Here is a 13,646-nt window from a genome sequence, read left to right as displayed (position 1 = left end):
TTACAATCCATGATTCAAAAGGGAGAGAGAGAATGTCCTTTTCCAGGGTCCACAAATCAAATCCTGTAAAAGGACTCTGGTCTTCCCGGATCTCCTGCCCTTGCATTGGACCAGTCCCTGTGGAAAAAGGGATGGGGGCCTGTGACCTTGGCCAGATCTGGGCCATATGCACTTTCACTGATAACTCCTGTCAGAATCACATTGGATGAGTAGTGGGCCTGATCCCCAAAGGAAAGGGGTTTAGAGCAAATAGAAACAACAGATGTTCACTATAGAAAGCAGGAGTGAAAAACATGAAGTGGTTGAAGATTAGCCTTACCATAATTTTATTCTGATCACTTAATACAGTAGAGTCAAACAGGAATCCAAATTTCCAACTTTATTTTTGGCATTGGAGAATCACAAAGAACCCTAGCTTCTTTATACTGCCACAGTTCAATGGAGTTAAAGCAATCAAGGTGTCATACAGCTCACTTGAGTTTTTAAAGGTTCTAAAAAGTGAGAATTCTACACCAGCACCGGTCATTGTTGCAGAATATCACCGAGGTCTGTTTAGTGTGCTGCTGTGTACTGGGAAAGAGACAATAATGGTTTTTTTTTTCCACTAACCATTTGTATACATATGTAAGTAATATAACTTTTATTAATAAAAGTAAATGTGATAAGAAAATTCTAAGAATATTATAATTTTCAGTATTTTAATACTTATTTTGAAAACATAAGGTCTTTTAAAATATAATCACACTATTATACTTTAATATGAATTATAATTATTTAATGGCAACTCATTAAATGAAGCCAGCATTACGTTAATACCAAAAATCAAAGACATTACAAGGACAGAAGACTGTAGAAAAATATCCTTTATGAAGAGAGATGCAAAAATCTTCAATAAAGTATTGCAGATTAAGTTCAACATTATATAAAAACGATAATATATCATGACCAAGTAGTGGTTATTCTGAGAATACAAGAATATTAGAAAATAAGGCCAGGCGTGGTAGCTCATACCTATAATCCCAGCACTTCAGGAGGCCAAGGCAGGCCAATCACTTGAGCCCAGAAGTTCGAGATCAGCCTGAGGAACATGCCGAAACCCTATCTCTACAAAATACAAAAACATTAGCTGTGTGTGGTGGCACATGCCTGTAGTCTCAGCTACTTGGGAGGCTGAGATAGGAGGAATGCTTGAGGCTGGGGAGGTTGAGGCTGCAGTGAGCCGTGATAGCACCACTGCACTCCAGCCTGGGTGACAGAGTAAGACCCTGTCTGAAAGATCTAAATAAATGTAGAGAAGCACAGAGCAAGATGGCAGAATAGAAGCCTAAACTGTTCATCTGTCCACTGGAGCACCAAATTTAACAACTAATTGCACACAGAAAAGCACTGTCACAAGAAATAAAAATTAGGTGAGCAGTCACAATACCTGGTTTTAACTTTGCATTGCCAAAAGAGGCATTGAGGAGGGCAGGAGAGACAGTCTTGAGTCTAACACCCCTCCACAGTCCCCTGGCAGTGGCCCTGCAGCGCACAGAGTATCTGTGTGCTTTGGGGAGAGATAGTGACTTTACACTGAACTCAGTGCTGCCCTGTGAGAGTGGAACCAGTGCCCATACATAGAGGGGGCATTTGGACAAGCCCTAGCCACGGGGAAAATTGCCCATCCCAGCAGTCGGAACTTGAGTTTCACAGCCAGCCTCACCACCGCGGGCTGTAGTGTTCTGGAGTCCTAGGTATACTTGAAAGGCAGTCTAGTACACAAGGACTGCAATTCCTGTGCAACCCCTAGTGCTAGGCTGGGCTTAGAGCCAGTGAACTAGGGGGGCACATGACCTCAGGCAACACCAGCTGGCATAGCTAAGGGAAGGCTAACACCATCCCTCCCCTGGCCCCAGGCAGTCCAGCTCATAGCAACGAAAGTGAGTCCTTCCTTTGCTTAAGGAGAGGAGAGTGGAGAGTAAAGGGGACTTTGTCTTGCATCTTGGATACCAACTCAGTCACAGAAGGATAGGGCGCTGGGCAGAGTCATGAGGCCTCCATTTAGGCCTGAGTTCCCAGACAACATTTCTAGACACACCCTGGGCCAAAAGGGAACCTGCTGCCTTGAAGAGAAGGATCCAATCTTGGCAGGATTTATCACCTGCTGACTAAAGAAACGTGCTGGCTTCGAGGGAGACCCAGCGCATTCCCAGCTGTGGTGGCTATGGCGAAAGACTCCTTGTGTTTGCGAAAAGCGGAGGGGAAAGCAAAGGGGACTTTTTCTTGCACCCGAGGTACCAGCTCGGCCACAATGGGCTACAGCAACAAGCAGGCTCTTGGGGCTCCCCGAATCCAGGGCTAGGCTCTTGGATAGCATTTCTGGACTTGTCCTGGGCCAGGGGGGACCCACTGCCCTGAAGGGTGAGTCCCAGACCTGGCAGCATTGACCACAGGCTGACAGAAGAGCCCTTAGGCTTTAAGCAAACATCAGCAGTGGCCTGGCAGAGCCACCAGTGGGCCAGTGGTGCTGGTGGCCACAGGGAGCGGCTCCATTGCCTGTGGAAAATGGAGGGAAGACTGGGAAGGACTTTGTATTGTGGTTTCAGTACCAGCTTAGCCGCAGGAGAACAGGACATCGGGTAAATTGCTAAAGGTTTTTTTTTTTAAAATTTCTCATATTTCTCTATTTTGCTTAACATCCAGATCCTGTATTAGGTGCACTGAAGTTTAGATGTGTTTTATCTTCTAGGTTAATTGAATATTTTATTTTATTTATTTATTTTTGAGACAGAGTTTTACTCTTGTTGTCCAGGCTGGAATGCAATGGCATGATCTCAGCTCACTGCAAACTCTGCCTCCTGGGTTCAAGTGATTCTCCTGTCTCAGCCTCCTGAGTAGCTGGGATTACAGGCACATGCCACCATGCCTACCTAATTTTTTTTTTTTTAGTAGAGATGGGGTTTCATCATATTTGTCAGGTTGGTCTTGAACTCCTGACCTCAGGTGAATCGCCCACCTCAGCCTCCCAAAGTACTGTGATTACAGGAGTGAGCCACCATGTCCAACCTGAATCCTTTATTTTTTTTTTTTAGTGGCTGATTTTGTCCCAAGTAATTATTTTTGCTTTAAAGTCTATCTTGTTCAATATAGTTATGCCAGCTTTCTTTTGGCTAGTATTTGGTATAAGTTTTTCCATGTTTTTACTTAAAGTACCAAGTCTTCAGCCTTGCTGTTTCCTTATATTTTAATTTACTTCTTATAAGCAACATATAGTTAGATTTTATTTCCTAATTCAACCTGACAATCTTTGTCATTTGACTAAATGCCCAGTTCGTTTACATTTATTATGATTATTTATACATATGGACTGATTTCTACCATCTTATTTTGGGCTATTTGTCCCACCTGTTTATTTCTTTTTCTCTCCTTTCTTGTCTTCTTTTGGATTGATGAATGTTTTTACTGGGTATAGAATTCTAGGTGTTTGTGCACAATGATAAAGTGAAAAGTAAAGGGCCCTTTTGTTCTCTTTTTGTCATCTCCAGAAGTAGAGTTTGAGCTTGTGAAAAACCATGGTTCATATGTATTTGGCATCCTTCGCCTACCACAATACTTAGTACATAGTTAATTAATAGGAATTCCATTTGTTTTGATTATCTTTGACTACAACTGGCATTAGATGTGGCCTTTCCTTTTAAAAAATGTATTGCTAAGAAGTCTAAGGCAGTTTTTGTTTAAATGTTTTGTAAACTTAGCCTATGTTATTTGCAACTTTTCTGAATTAAAAAAAAAAATTAGCAAGCCTTTTCCCCAGATGCGATATTAAATTCTAAGAGCTGTCAGTTGGGCAAAAATGTTTAGATCATTTTTTTTCCAAAATTAATTATTAAATTACCATACCTACACTCCTTACTAAATTTCCTCTGGTCTACTTGATCTTTCATTTATGGAATGGTACAGTATTAAGGTACCATTTATAAACTTCTAAAAAAATACTACAACCCAGTATGCATTATTTATGGATCCATGTCAATATTAAAACATGGACTGGGCTGGGCGTGGTGGCTCACGCCTGTAATCCCAGCACTTTGGAAGGCCAAGGTAGGTGGACTGCTTGAGCTCACTAGTTCAAGGCCAACCTGGGCAACAGGGCGAGACCACGTCTCAAAAAAAAAAAAAAAAAAAGGAAAGAAAAAAAGTTATTTTGGAGTTAGAGCTGTGTAAATCAGCGTGTAAAACTTCTGTGATTTTAAAATGGAGGGTTGCCATCTAGTGGACACATTTAAATATAACCTTTAAAGTCTTTCATAGTAAGTTATGACGCAATGGAATAAAGCTTTCCAGACTCTTCCACACCACACGTTAAGAAAGTATATTCTGATAGTTAAAACAACAATTTGGAATTTATCAGATCTAGGTATGAACCCTAGTTTTCTTATTTACTGTGTAACCTTGGGCGTTTCAAACCTTTCTGTACCTTAGTGAGTTTGAACTCAGAACTTCATTGATTTAACACGGTTCCCAACTTACAAAGGTTCGACTTACCATTTTTTGACTTTATGATAGTGTGAAAACGATACTCATTCATTAGAAACCATGCTTCAAATTTTGAACTTTTCCTGGGCTGCTGATATTCAGTATAATACTCTGGCAATGTCGGGCAGTGGCAGAGACCCGCAGCTCCCAGCCAGCCACGTGATCACCAGGGTTAACAACTGTTACTCTACAGTGCACTGTGTTGCCAGATGATTTACTTGTAGGGTAATTTAAGCATTCTGGATACGTTTAAGGCAGGCCAGGCTAAGCTATGGTGTTGGCTAGGTTAGCTGTATTAAACGCATTTTCAATTTACAATACTTTCAACTTACCATGGGTTTATCAGGATATAACCGCATCATTAACAGTAGAGGAGGTCAGGCGTGCACACCTGTAATCCCAGCACTTTGGGAGACCAAGGCGGGTGGATCACCTGAGGTCAGGAATTCCAGAACAGCCTGACCAAGGTGAAACCCCACCTCTACTAAAAATACAAAAATTAGCCAGGCGTGGTGGCACTTGCCTGTAATCCCAGCTACTCCAGAGGCTGAGGCAGGAGAATCGTTTAAACCCAGGAGGCGGAGGCTGCAGTGAGCTGAGATCACACCATTGCATTCCAGCCTGGGCAATAAGAGCAGAGCTCCATCTCAAATAAACAAAACAAACAAAAAAAAACAGTAAAGGAGCATCTGCATTACAAAGTCCTCCAGTGAACTAGACTAGACTGTGGGGATAGTTTCCTAGACTGTAGGGAGATAGGAGAGCACAGAGTTAGACAGTCTCCCCCTAGAGTTTAATAAGGGTTGTGTTAGGTGTACTGGGGAGGGACTACTATTAATATTTTAGAATGGGCAGTTAGAAATTGGGTTTAAATCTTAGATCCCTTAATAATGCTTATATAACCTTAGGCAAATGCCAGTCTCGAGGATGACATTAAGACCTAAGTTCAACAAGAGCTGTATCACTGCTTCGTTCATCACTCTTTTCCTAGTAATGCTTGGAATAGAAAAGGCCTTCAATAAATATCTGCTGAGGGAATGAATGACATTACCTTAGCATTACCTGAACACATTTCCTGGTGCATAAGCACTCAATAAATTTCAGATATTAAGGAAATTACATGACTATGTATATTATGTACATAGAAACCTTGGACTTAAAATAATTTTAGATTGATACATAATTTACCAGTTAAAAATTGTTATATACACTTACTAAAGGCAGAAAACTGCTGCATGTAACCCTATCAATATTGAGGGAAGGCCAGGCATGGTAGCTCACACCTGTAATCCCAGCCAAGGATTGCCTGAGGTCAGGAGGTCGAGACCAGCCTGGCCAACATGGCAGAACGCTGCCTCTACTAAAAATAGAAAAATTAGACAGGCGTGGTTGTACACGTCTGTAATCCCAGATACTCGAGAGGCTGAGGCAGGAGAGTCGCTTGAACCTGGGAGGCAGATTGCAGTGAGCCAAGATTGTGCCACTGCACTTCAGCCTGGGCAACAGAGTGAGACTCCACCTCAAAATATATATACATATTTTTTTTTCCTATACACACACACATATATATATAATTTTATCTATATAGAGAGAGGAAAAGGATCTCAACCATGCAATGGCAGAGAGATAGAGTCTCTAATGCCTACCTATGTCTGCTACAAAAAAATTTGCACCAATAAAGGGAGACAGTTATCAGAATCTCAATCTCAAAAGTGGGAAGAGGGGTGGTGGGCACAGTGGCTTACGCCTATAAACCCAGCACTTTGGGAGGCCGAGGTGGGTGGATCACTTGAGGCCAGGAGTTCGAGACTAGCCTGGCCAACATGGAGAAATTGCACCTCTACTAAAAACTATAAAAATTAGCCAAGTGTGGTGGCACACGCCTATAACCCCAGCTACTTAGGAGGCTGAGGCAGGAGAATCACTTGAGCCTGGGAGGTGGAGGTTGCAGTGAGCCAAGATCACGCCACTGCACTCCAGTCTCCAGTCTGGGCAACAGAGCAGAGCAAGACTGTCTCCCCCCCCCCAAAAAAAAAAAAAAAAAGTGGGAGGAGGGGGCGTTAAATGGCCTAAACCTCTTCCAAATGACTGTCCCTCAAAAATTCCTGCCAAACTCTCCTAGAACAGCCTTCTGAATTCCACTATCTTGAGGTATGTGTTCCTTCACTTTTATAGTAAAACCAACAGTATTTATTAAAAACAGGCCAGGCGAGGCGGCTCACACCTGTAATCTCAGCACTTTGGGAGGCCAAGGTGGGCAGATCACTTGAGGTCAGGAGTTCGAGATCAGCCTGGCCAACATGGTGAAGCCCCATCTCTACTAAAAATACAAAAATTAGCTGGACATGGTGACACATGCTTGTAATCCCAGCCACTTGGGAGGCTGAGGCAGAATTGCTTGAACCCAGGAGGCAGAGGTTGCAGTGAGCCGAGTGGGATACTGCACTCTAGCCTGGGTGATAGAGCGAGACTCTGTCTCAAAAAAACAACAAACAACAAAAAAACCCTACTTTGTACAACAGAGTAAATGATGTAATGATTATGATTAGGTTTTGATGTACTTTGTAAAGCTATGAAATTTTTTTTACTATAACCTGTGATTTTTCCTTTAAAGTAGCTGTTAAGCCCTTAGTCAAATTTCATTTTATCAATTTTATAGCATCTTTTGTGGGAATCTGAACTGCCATCATGACAACTCATTATATAATTCCAAGCCATAATACATTTTTTGAGACATGGTCTTGCTCTGTCACCTAGGCTGGTGTGCAGTTGTGCAATCACAGCTCACAGTAGCCTCGATCTCCTGGGCTTAAACTATCCTCCTACCTCAGCCTCCCGAGTAGCTGAAACTACAGGTTCCTGCCACCTTGCCCAGCTATTTTTTGCACTTTTTGTAGAGGCAGGGTTTCACCACATTGCCCAAGCTGGTCGCAAACTCCTGTCACCAAGCAATCCCAATGCCTCAGCCTCCCAAAGTGCTGGGATTACAGGTGTGAGCCACCCGCCTGGCCTAATACACATTTTTATATCCCTCCTGTGACCCCATATTTTAACTGGAGAAGAACGCAAGTTTAACCTAGTAGTTGCAATATAATTATTGCTGGCCAGGCGCGGTGGCTCACGCCTGTAATCCCAGCACTTTGGGAGGCCGAGGTGGGCGGATCACGAGGTCAGATTGAGGCCATCCTGGCTAACACAGTGAAACCCCGTCTCTACTAAAAATACAAAAAAAATTAGCTGGGTGTGGTGGCGGGCGGCTGTAGTCCCAGCTACTGGGGAGGCTGAGGCAGAAGAATGGAGTGAACCTGGGAGGCGGAGCTTCCAGTAAGCCGAGATGGTGCCACTGCACTCCAGCCTGGGTGACAGAGCAAGACTCCTTCTCAAAAAAAAAAAAAAAAAAAAAAAAAAAAAAATATATAAAATTGCTGAATGAATAAATATAGTAAGAATTCCAAAATGCTAACAAATGCCCATTCTTCCTGCTCTGTTCAATATTATTAAAGGAGTATCTTATTACCCTGTGTGTTTGTGGACAATAATCTATTTCCATAAATATATAAATGAGTACATTGATAAGTAAAATAGCAAGTTGAACTAAGGAAATAATTTGATTGATTAGTCTTTTGCATTTTGGAAGTCTAATTTCATGTTTGGACTATAATCCCTTAAAAAGTTGGTAAGTCCCACATTGGATTCCAATTAGAAAAACATACAGGAAAATAATTTGTTATGCATTTATGGAACCATTAATGGTTTGCCCTGGCGTGTTTCATATAGCTAGAGTAAGTAACTGGGTCCAGTGAGCAAGGCCCTATACCAGAAGTCTGAAGGCAGCAGTTTACAAATATTTGCAGATGTCCAGCTGTTAAGGCATTAAGAGCTAGGCTACCTGTTGTAGACAAGCATGGTGTCTACCCAATAATATATTATCTGTTGAAACAGTCTTTTGACATAACCCAGTGACCTCATACCTCCCATATTTTTAGGCCTAATGGGCCACCAGTTTGAGAGTCTGGCTTTATACAAGGTAGTAAGTGGTATAAGTAATCCCCCTGGTGATCAAAGTTTTTTTTCTTTTCTTAAAGTGCTGTCAAGTCAACAGAGTCCCATTTTAAAAGACCCTTTTAATGAGAAATTTCATCAGGAGGGTCAAACACAAATGTATCAGTTAAGATTTCTACATAGTATTAGGATAATTAACAGTATGGCCACCAGCAAGCTTATCATTAATATACCAAGCATTATATTTTACATTCGGTAGACTATCAAATGTCCTTTAATTTCACAGACAACAATATGATACATACTGTGTAAGAAGCACACAACAGTTCTGCAGTACAATTTTAAACTGTATACAAATTGGAAATACAGATGTTAAACACTGGTGTACTGACAGTATTTCTGAATTTTAGATAAACTGCATACAAAATTTACAAAGCAAGTATTAGCCAATTTGAAAACTTTACTTCCTATAATATAAAAATGATACTTTGAGACGCAAATTTTACTAAAGTATATAAACATTTAAAATAATCATTAAAAACTCAACATTAGAATTTATAAAGATCAGCTATAAAAATATATTGGCAGTCACTTTTCTTATAAAGGTACCATTCACTACATTACAAAATAGTCTCTAACATAAAATTGCCTTAATAACTATAATCGAATCTGATAAACCTTACATTATTAAATTGATTATAAAATCTTCTTAGAAAAACTTTGGTATGCATCTTCAGAAGGTTTTTAAAAAATAATATTTTAAGGGCCTGTAAACATTCCATTCTATTAAAGCACAGCAGAATAAGTAATGGATATTCAACTGCATACAGAATATAGAATCAAAAAAACAATTTATTATGTATTTGTAGAAAATCACCATTACCAGAGTAAGCAAAAAAACCAACTATTTAAAAGTATCAAACTTTTAAACAGTTCTTTTTCCATTCTGATAAAAAATGTTATAAAATCACCATACTCCATTCATGTACCTTAGATGCCTTTTAGGATAAGATCTTAAAAATAATTAACCCACTCTCAAAAATCCATTCAAGTCCAATAAACAAACTTTAAAAAACCCACTTAAAAAGACTTGACAGTAGAACAAGTATACATAATCAGAACACATACTTTATATATTTAGTAATGTACTAGGTTTTCTCTTACCTTTGTAATTTAGAATTTATTGGCAGAAACACACACACACACACACACACATATATATATATAACTAAAAAAGGTAAATTTCAGCAAACAGAAATGCAAACCTGTAGGGTAAATTGATTTACTTTTAAAAATTCAGTTTATCAAATTTCATCTTCTCTGCCATTTTGGATTGGCAACTATTGGTTACTTAGAAAATTTAGACTTCTGAAAGTTCATTTCTTGCTCCTTGAATATGTTTAATTTCTACAAAGCTTCCAGTTGTGCCCGCAGTTTCCTTGAGGTCATTTTTCACTTTCTCCTTCTGTCACTAGATATCGTGCATAAGATAGTTATCCTTGAGTTGGAAAAGCCTAAATAAAAAGTTTAACTTTTGACCTTTTAATTTATAAAACTCCACTAAGAAATCCATTTAATTTTTATGCAAGTTCACAAAAATATTTTCTTTCTTAAGAATCAAACACTTTTATTGGAATAAAGATCCTTCAAAGTTTTTAACTCTTCTATTAGAGTTTTATTTTGATTTTCCAGGACTGCAACTCGGTTTTCCAGGCATTTCACATATTCTTTCTTCTTTCTGCGACATTCTCGAGCAGCTTCTCTAAATATGAGCATTAAAAAATCATTGTTAGAAAAAACTTCACGTTCTTTTTTTTTTTTTTGAGACAGAGTCTCGCTTTGTCGCCCAGGCTGGAGCACAGTGGCCGGATCTCAGCTCACTGCAGGCTCCGCCTCCTGGGTTCACGCCATTCTCCTGCCTCAGCCTCCCGAGCAGCTGGGACTACAGGCGCCCGCCACCTCGCCCGGCTAGTTTTTTGTATTTTTAGTAGAGACGGGGTTTCACTGTGTTAGCCAGGATGGTCTCGATCTCCTGACCTCGTGATCCGCCCGTCTCGGCCTCCCAAAGTGCTGGGATTACAGGCTTGAGCCACCGCGCCCGGCCTAAAAACTTCACGTTCTTTAAATGGTAAATGTTCTTCAGTAATTTTCCGTGGTCACCTTTTTTTCTCTTTAAAGTATCATCTACACATAGTGAACACATAGATCTTAAGTGTAGAATTCAGTCAGTTTGGCAATTGTGTGTACCTATATAACCCACACCTGTCAAGAAAACAGAACACTCCCACTGTCCAAGAAAGTTCCCTCATGCCCCTTCCTAGTCAGTCCCCTTCCAAGCAACCATTGTTTTGATTTTTATCACCAGAGATTAGTTTTTTTCCTATCCTAGAACCTCAAGTAAGAGTGTCATGCACTACGTACTCTTGTATCTGGTGTCCCTTCACTCAGCACATCTGAGATTCTCATCCATGTTGCTGTGTGGGGGGTTGTTCCTTTACATTGCTGGACATATTCCACTGTATGAATATAACCACCATTTGTTTATCCAGTCTCTTGGGCTGTTTCTAGGGTTAGCTGCATAGGCACGTTTTTGTGCCAGTCTTTTTGTAGACAGGTTTCATTTCTCTTGAATAAATACCAAAGAGTAAAATTATGGGTCCTCTGGTTAACTTCTGACACATTACTTCTTTTATTTAAGTTCAAATTACGAACAATGCTTAAGCAAATACTCAGTTCTGTGCATGTCCTCTTAAAACATTTCTGTGAAGTCATATGTAAGTTTATATACATATAGAAATAAGAAGTATTGTCCAGGCATGGTGGCTTATGCCTGTAACCCCAGCACTTTAGGAGGCCAAGGCGGGCAGGTCACCTGAGGTCAGGAGTTCGAGACCAGCCTGGCCAACATGGCAAAACCCCATCTCTACTAAAAATACAAAAATTAGCCACAGTGGCACATGCCTGTAATCCCAGCTACTTGGGAGGCTGACACAGGAGAATCACTTGAAGCTGAGAGGCGGAGGTTGCAGTGAGCCAAGATCGCGCCACTGCACTCCAGCCTAGGCAACAGAGCAAGACTCTGTCTCAAAAAAAAAAAAAAAAAAAAAAAAAAACAGTACTATTTTAAGATTTTCATGCTATATATGTAGATACTATTTGCAACTTGCTTTTTTAGTACACATCTCTCCTTTTAAAAGCACTATACAAAATCTATCACCTCACAAAAATACTTTTATTTATTTATTTTTACCTTTAAGCTCTGTTGGAGTTAACAGATTTTTAAGTGGCTTCCAGTAAACATTCTTTTTCTTTTTTCTTTGTTTTGAGACAGGGTCTTACTCTGTCACCCAGGCTGAGTGCAATGGCACAATCACGGCTCATTGCAACCTTGACCGCCTGGGCTCAAGATATCCTCCCACTTCAGCCTCTCAAGTAGCTGGGACTACAGGTGCACACCACCACATCAGCTAATTTTATTTTTGTAGAGATGAGGTCTCAGTATGTGGCCTAGGCTGGTCTCACTCCTGGTCACAGTGTTGAGATTATGGGCGTGAGCCACCCGCTCAGCCTCCATTCTTTACATGTATTTCTACACATGTATTTCTTGCAGGATCACAAGCTATACTCACTTAAAGTCAAGAGATAGTGCCAACTTATATCCATTGAAGTACAGAGAAATGGGGGGGCAGGGCGGGGGGAAAGGAAGCAAAAATTCCCAGAGTCAAACTAGAAAGAAAAAAGGGGAAAAAAAGATTTGCCAAATTGTCCTCCAGAGTATCTGTACCATTTACATTCCCACGGGCGGTACAAGAGAGTGCCTGTTATGAACATTTTAAAATGGTTGTCAGTCTAGTGGCTGACAAAAAGTGAACCTCACTGCTTTAACATTTCCCTGATTATGCACAAAGTTTGCAATAACCTCATTGTTTACAAGGCCGTATTTCACAGACCAGTTTCCTTCCGTTAGGTCTCTTATTTACAGAAATAAATCTTTATATAATCTATACATCTTATAATTATTTCTCTGTATATAAAAGTTGCAAATATATTTCCCTTATTTTTAAGTTTGTTTACGTTATCTTTTGTCACATACAAGTAGAAATGTGGGGCAAGTAGATACCATAAAACTCCGTATTTCCCCCAGTAATGTATGTGAGGTACCCCTTTCCTTATATGCCCAATGACAGTATTACCACTTTATAATTTTTGCCATGTGACATCTCATTTCTTATTTTTATAGCTGTAGTACATACGTATATGACCCTAAAACTGCCTATCATTTAGTTTATTTTCTAAAATTATATCATACTTTGTGTATTCTGTTGCAACTTGTTTTTTTACATTTTCTAAGATTTATTCATGTTGAAATGATTACTCATTCAGTCATTACAGATAAACATTCCATTGTATAAATACAGTCACAATTTATGTACCTATTCTTTTTTTCTCCCATTTTTATGTTTAGGTTCAATATGTATCTATTCTGTTATCAATGAATCTTAAGGTTGTTTCCTGATTTTTTGCTGCTACGAAAATTCTTATACACACTTCCTGCAAGTTTCTCTCCGTGACACAGACTGAAACAGGTGGGTCACAGAGTATACTCACGTCAGCTGTACAAGATAAGGCCTAATTTCCAAAATGGCTGCACCAATTTTCACTCCTATAGTAGTAGCTATGAATTCTTGACCATTGTTCCAAATCCTTGCCAACTCTTGGTTAGACTTTAAAATTTTTGCCAATTGGGTGGGTATAAAGCATATTAAGTGTGTAGCATTAATGTGCATTTCTTTGATTACTAATAAGGTTGAGTAGTCTTTTATATGATTATTAACTACTTGTGTGTGTGTTTTTTTTTGTTTTGTTTTATTTTTGAGACAGAGTCTTGCTCTGTTGCCCAAGCTGGAGTACAATGGCATGATCATGGCTCACTGCAACCTCTGCCTCCGGGTTCAAGTGATTCCCCTGCCTCTACCACATCTGGCTAATGTTTTAAATTCTTTTTAAGAGATGGGGTCTCCCTATGTTGCCCAGGTTGGTCTCAAACTCCTGGGCTCAAGTCATCCTCCCGCCTTGGCCTCCGAAAATGTTGGAATTACATTTGTGAGCCACTACACCTGGCCTGTATT

General features: G+C 40.0%; 2 protein-coding genes and 1 long non-coding RNA gene across 10 annotated transcripts in view; 1 reads left to right on the top strand and 2 right to left on the bottom strand.

The window, feature by feature from the left end:
- LOC126931074 (uncharacterized) overlaps positions 1-13,646 on the top strand; it is a 42,389-nt gene that overhangs the window by 19,563 nt on the left and 9,180 nt on the right. The window contains exon 2 of the long non-coding RNA XR_007717773.1: positions 12,983-13,103. This is a non-coding gene — a long non-coding RNA (uncharacterized LOC126931074). The remainder of the gene's footprint in view (positions 1-12,982; positions 13,104-13,646) is intronic.
- DAZAP2 (DAZ associated protein 2) overlaps positions 1-13,646 on the bottom strand; it is a 426,196-nt gene that overhangs the window by 408,426 nt on the left and 4,124 nt on the right. The gene's annotated exons all lie outside the window — the stretch shown is intronic.
- ATF1 (activating transcription factor 1) overlaps positions 8,774-13,646 on the bottom strand; it is a 69,940-nt gene continuing 65,067 nt past the window's right edge. For 7 of the 8 annotated variants that reach the window (XM_050748788.1, XM_050748786.1, XM_050748790.1 and 4 more), the window contains one exon: positions 8,774-10,279. In XM_050748788.1, the coding sequence (XP_050604745.1) occupies positions 10,135-10,279 (145 nt within the window). In that variant the 3' untranslated portion in view covers positions 8,774-10,134. Of the gene's footprint in view, positions 10,280-11,643; positions 12,244-13,646 lie in introns of those variants that run through there. The other variant, XM_050748791.1, reaches the window with a different exon arrangement.

Source organism: Macaca thibetana, chromosome 11 (genome assembly GCF_024542745.1).
Source record: "Macaca thibetana thibetana isolate TM-01 chromosome 11, ASM2454274v1, whole genome shotgun sequence".
NCBI classification, from domain to species: domain Eukaryota; kingdom Metazoa; phylum Chordata; class Mammalia; order Primates; family Cercopithecidae; genus Macaca; species Macaca thibetana.
This window is presented reverse-complemented; position numbering and strand designations above follow the sequence as displayed.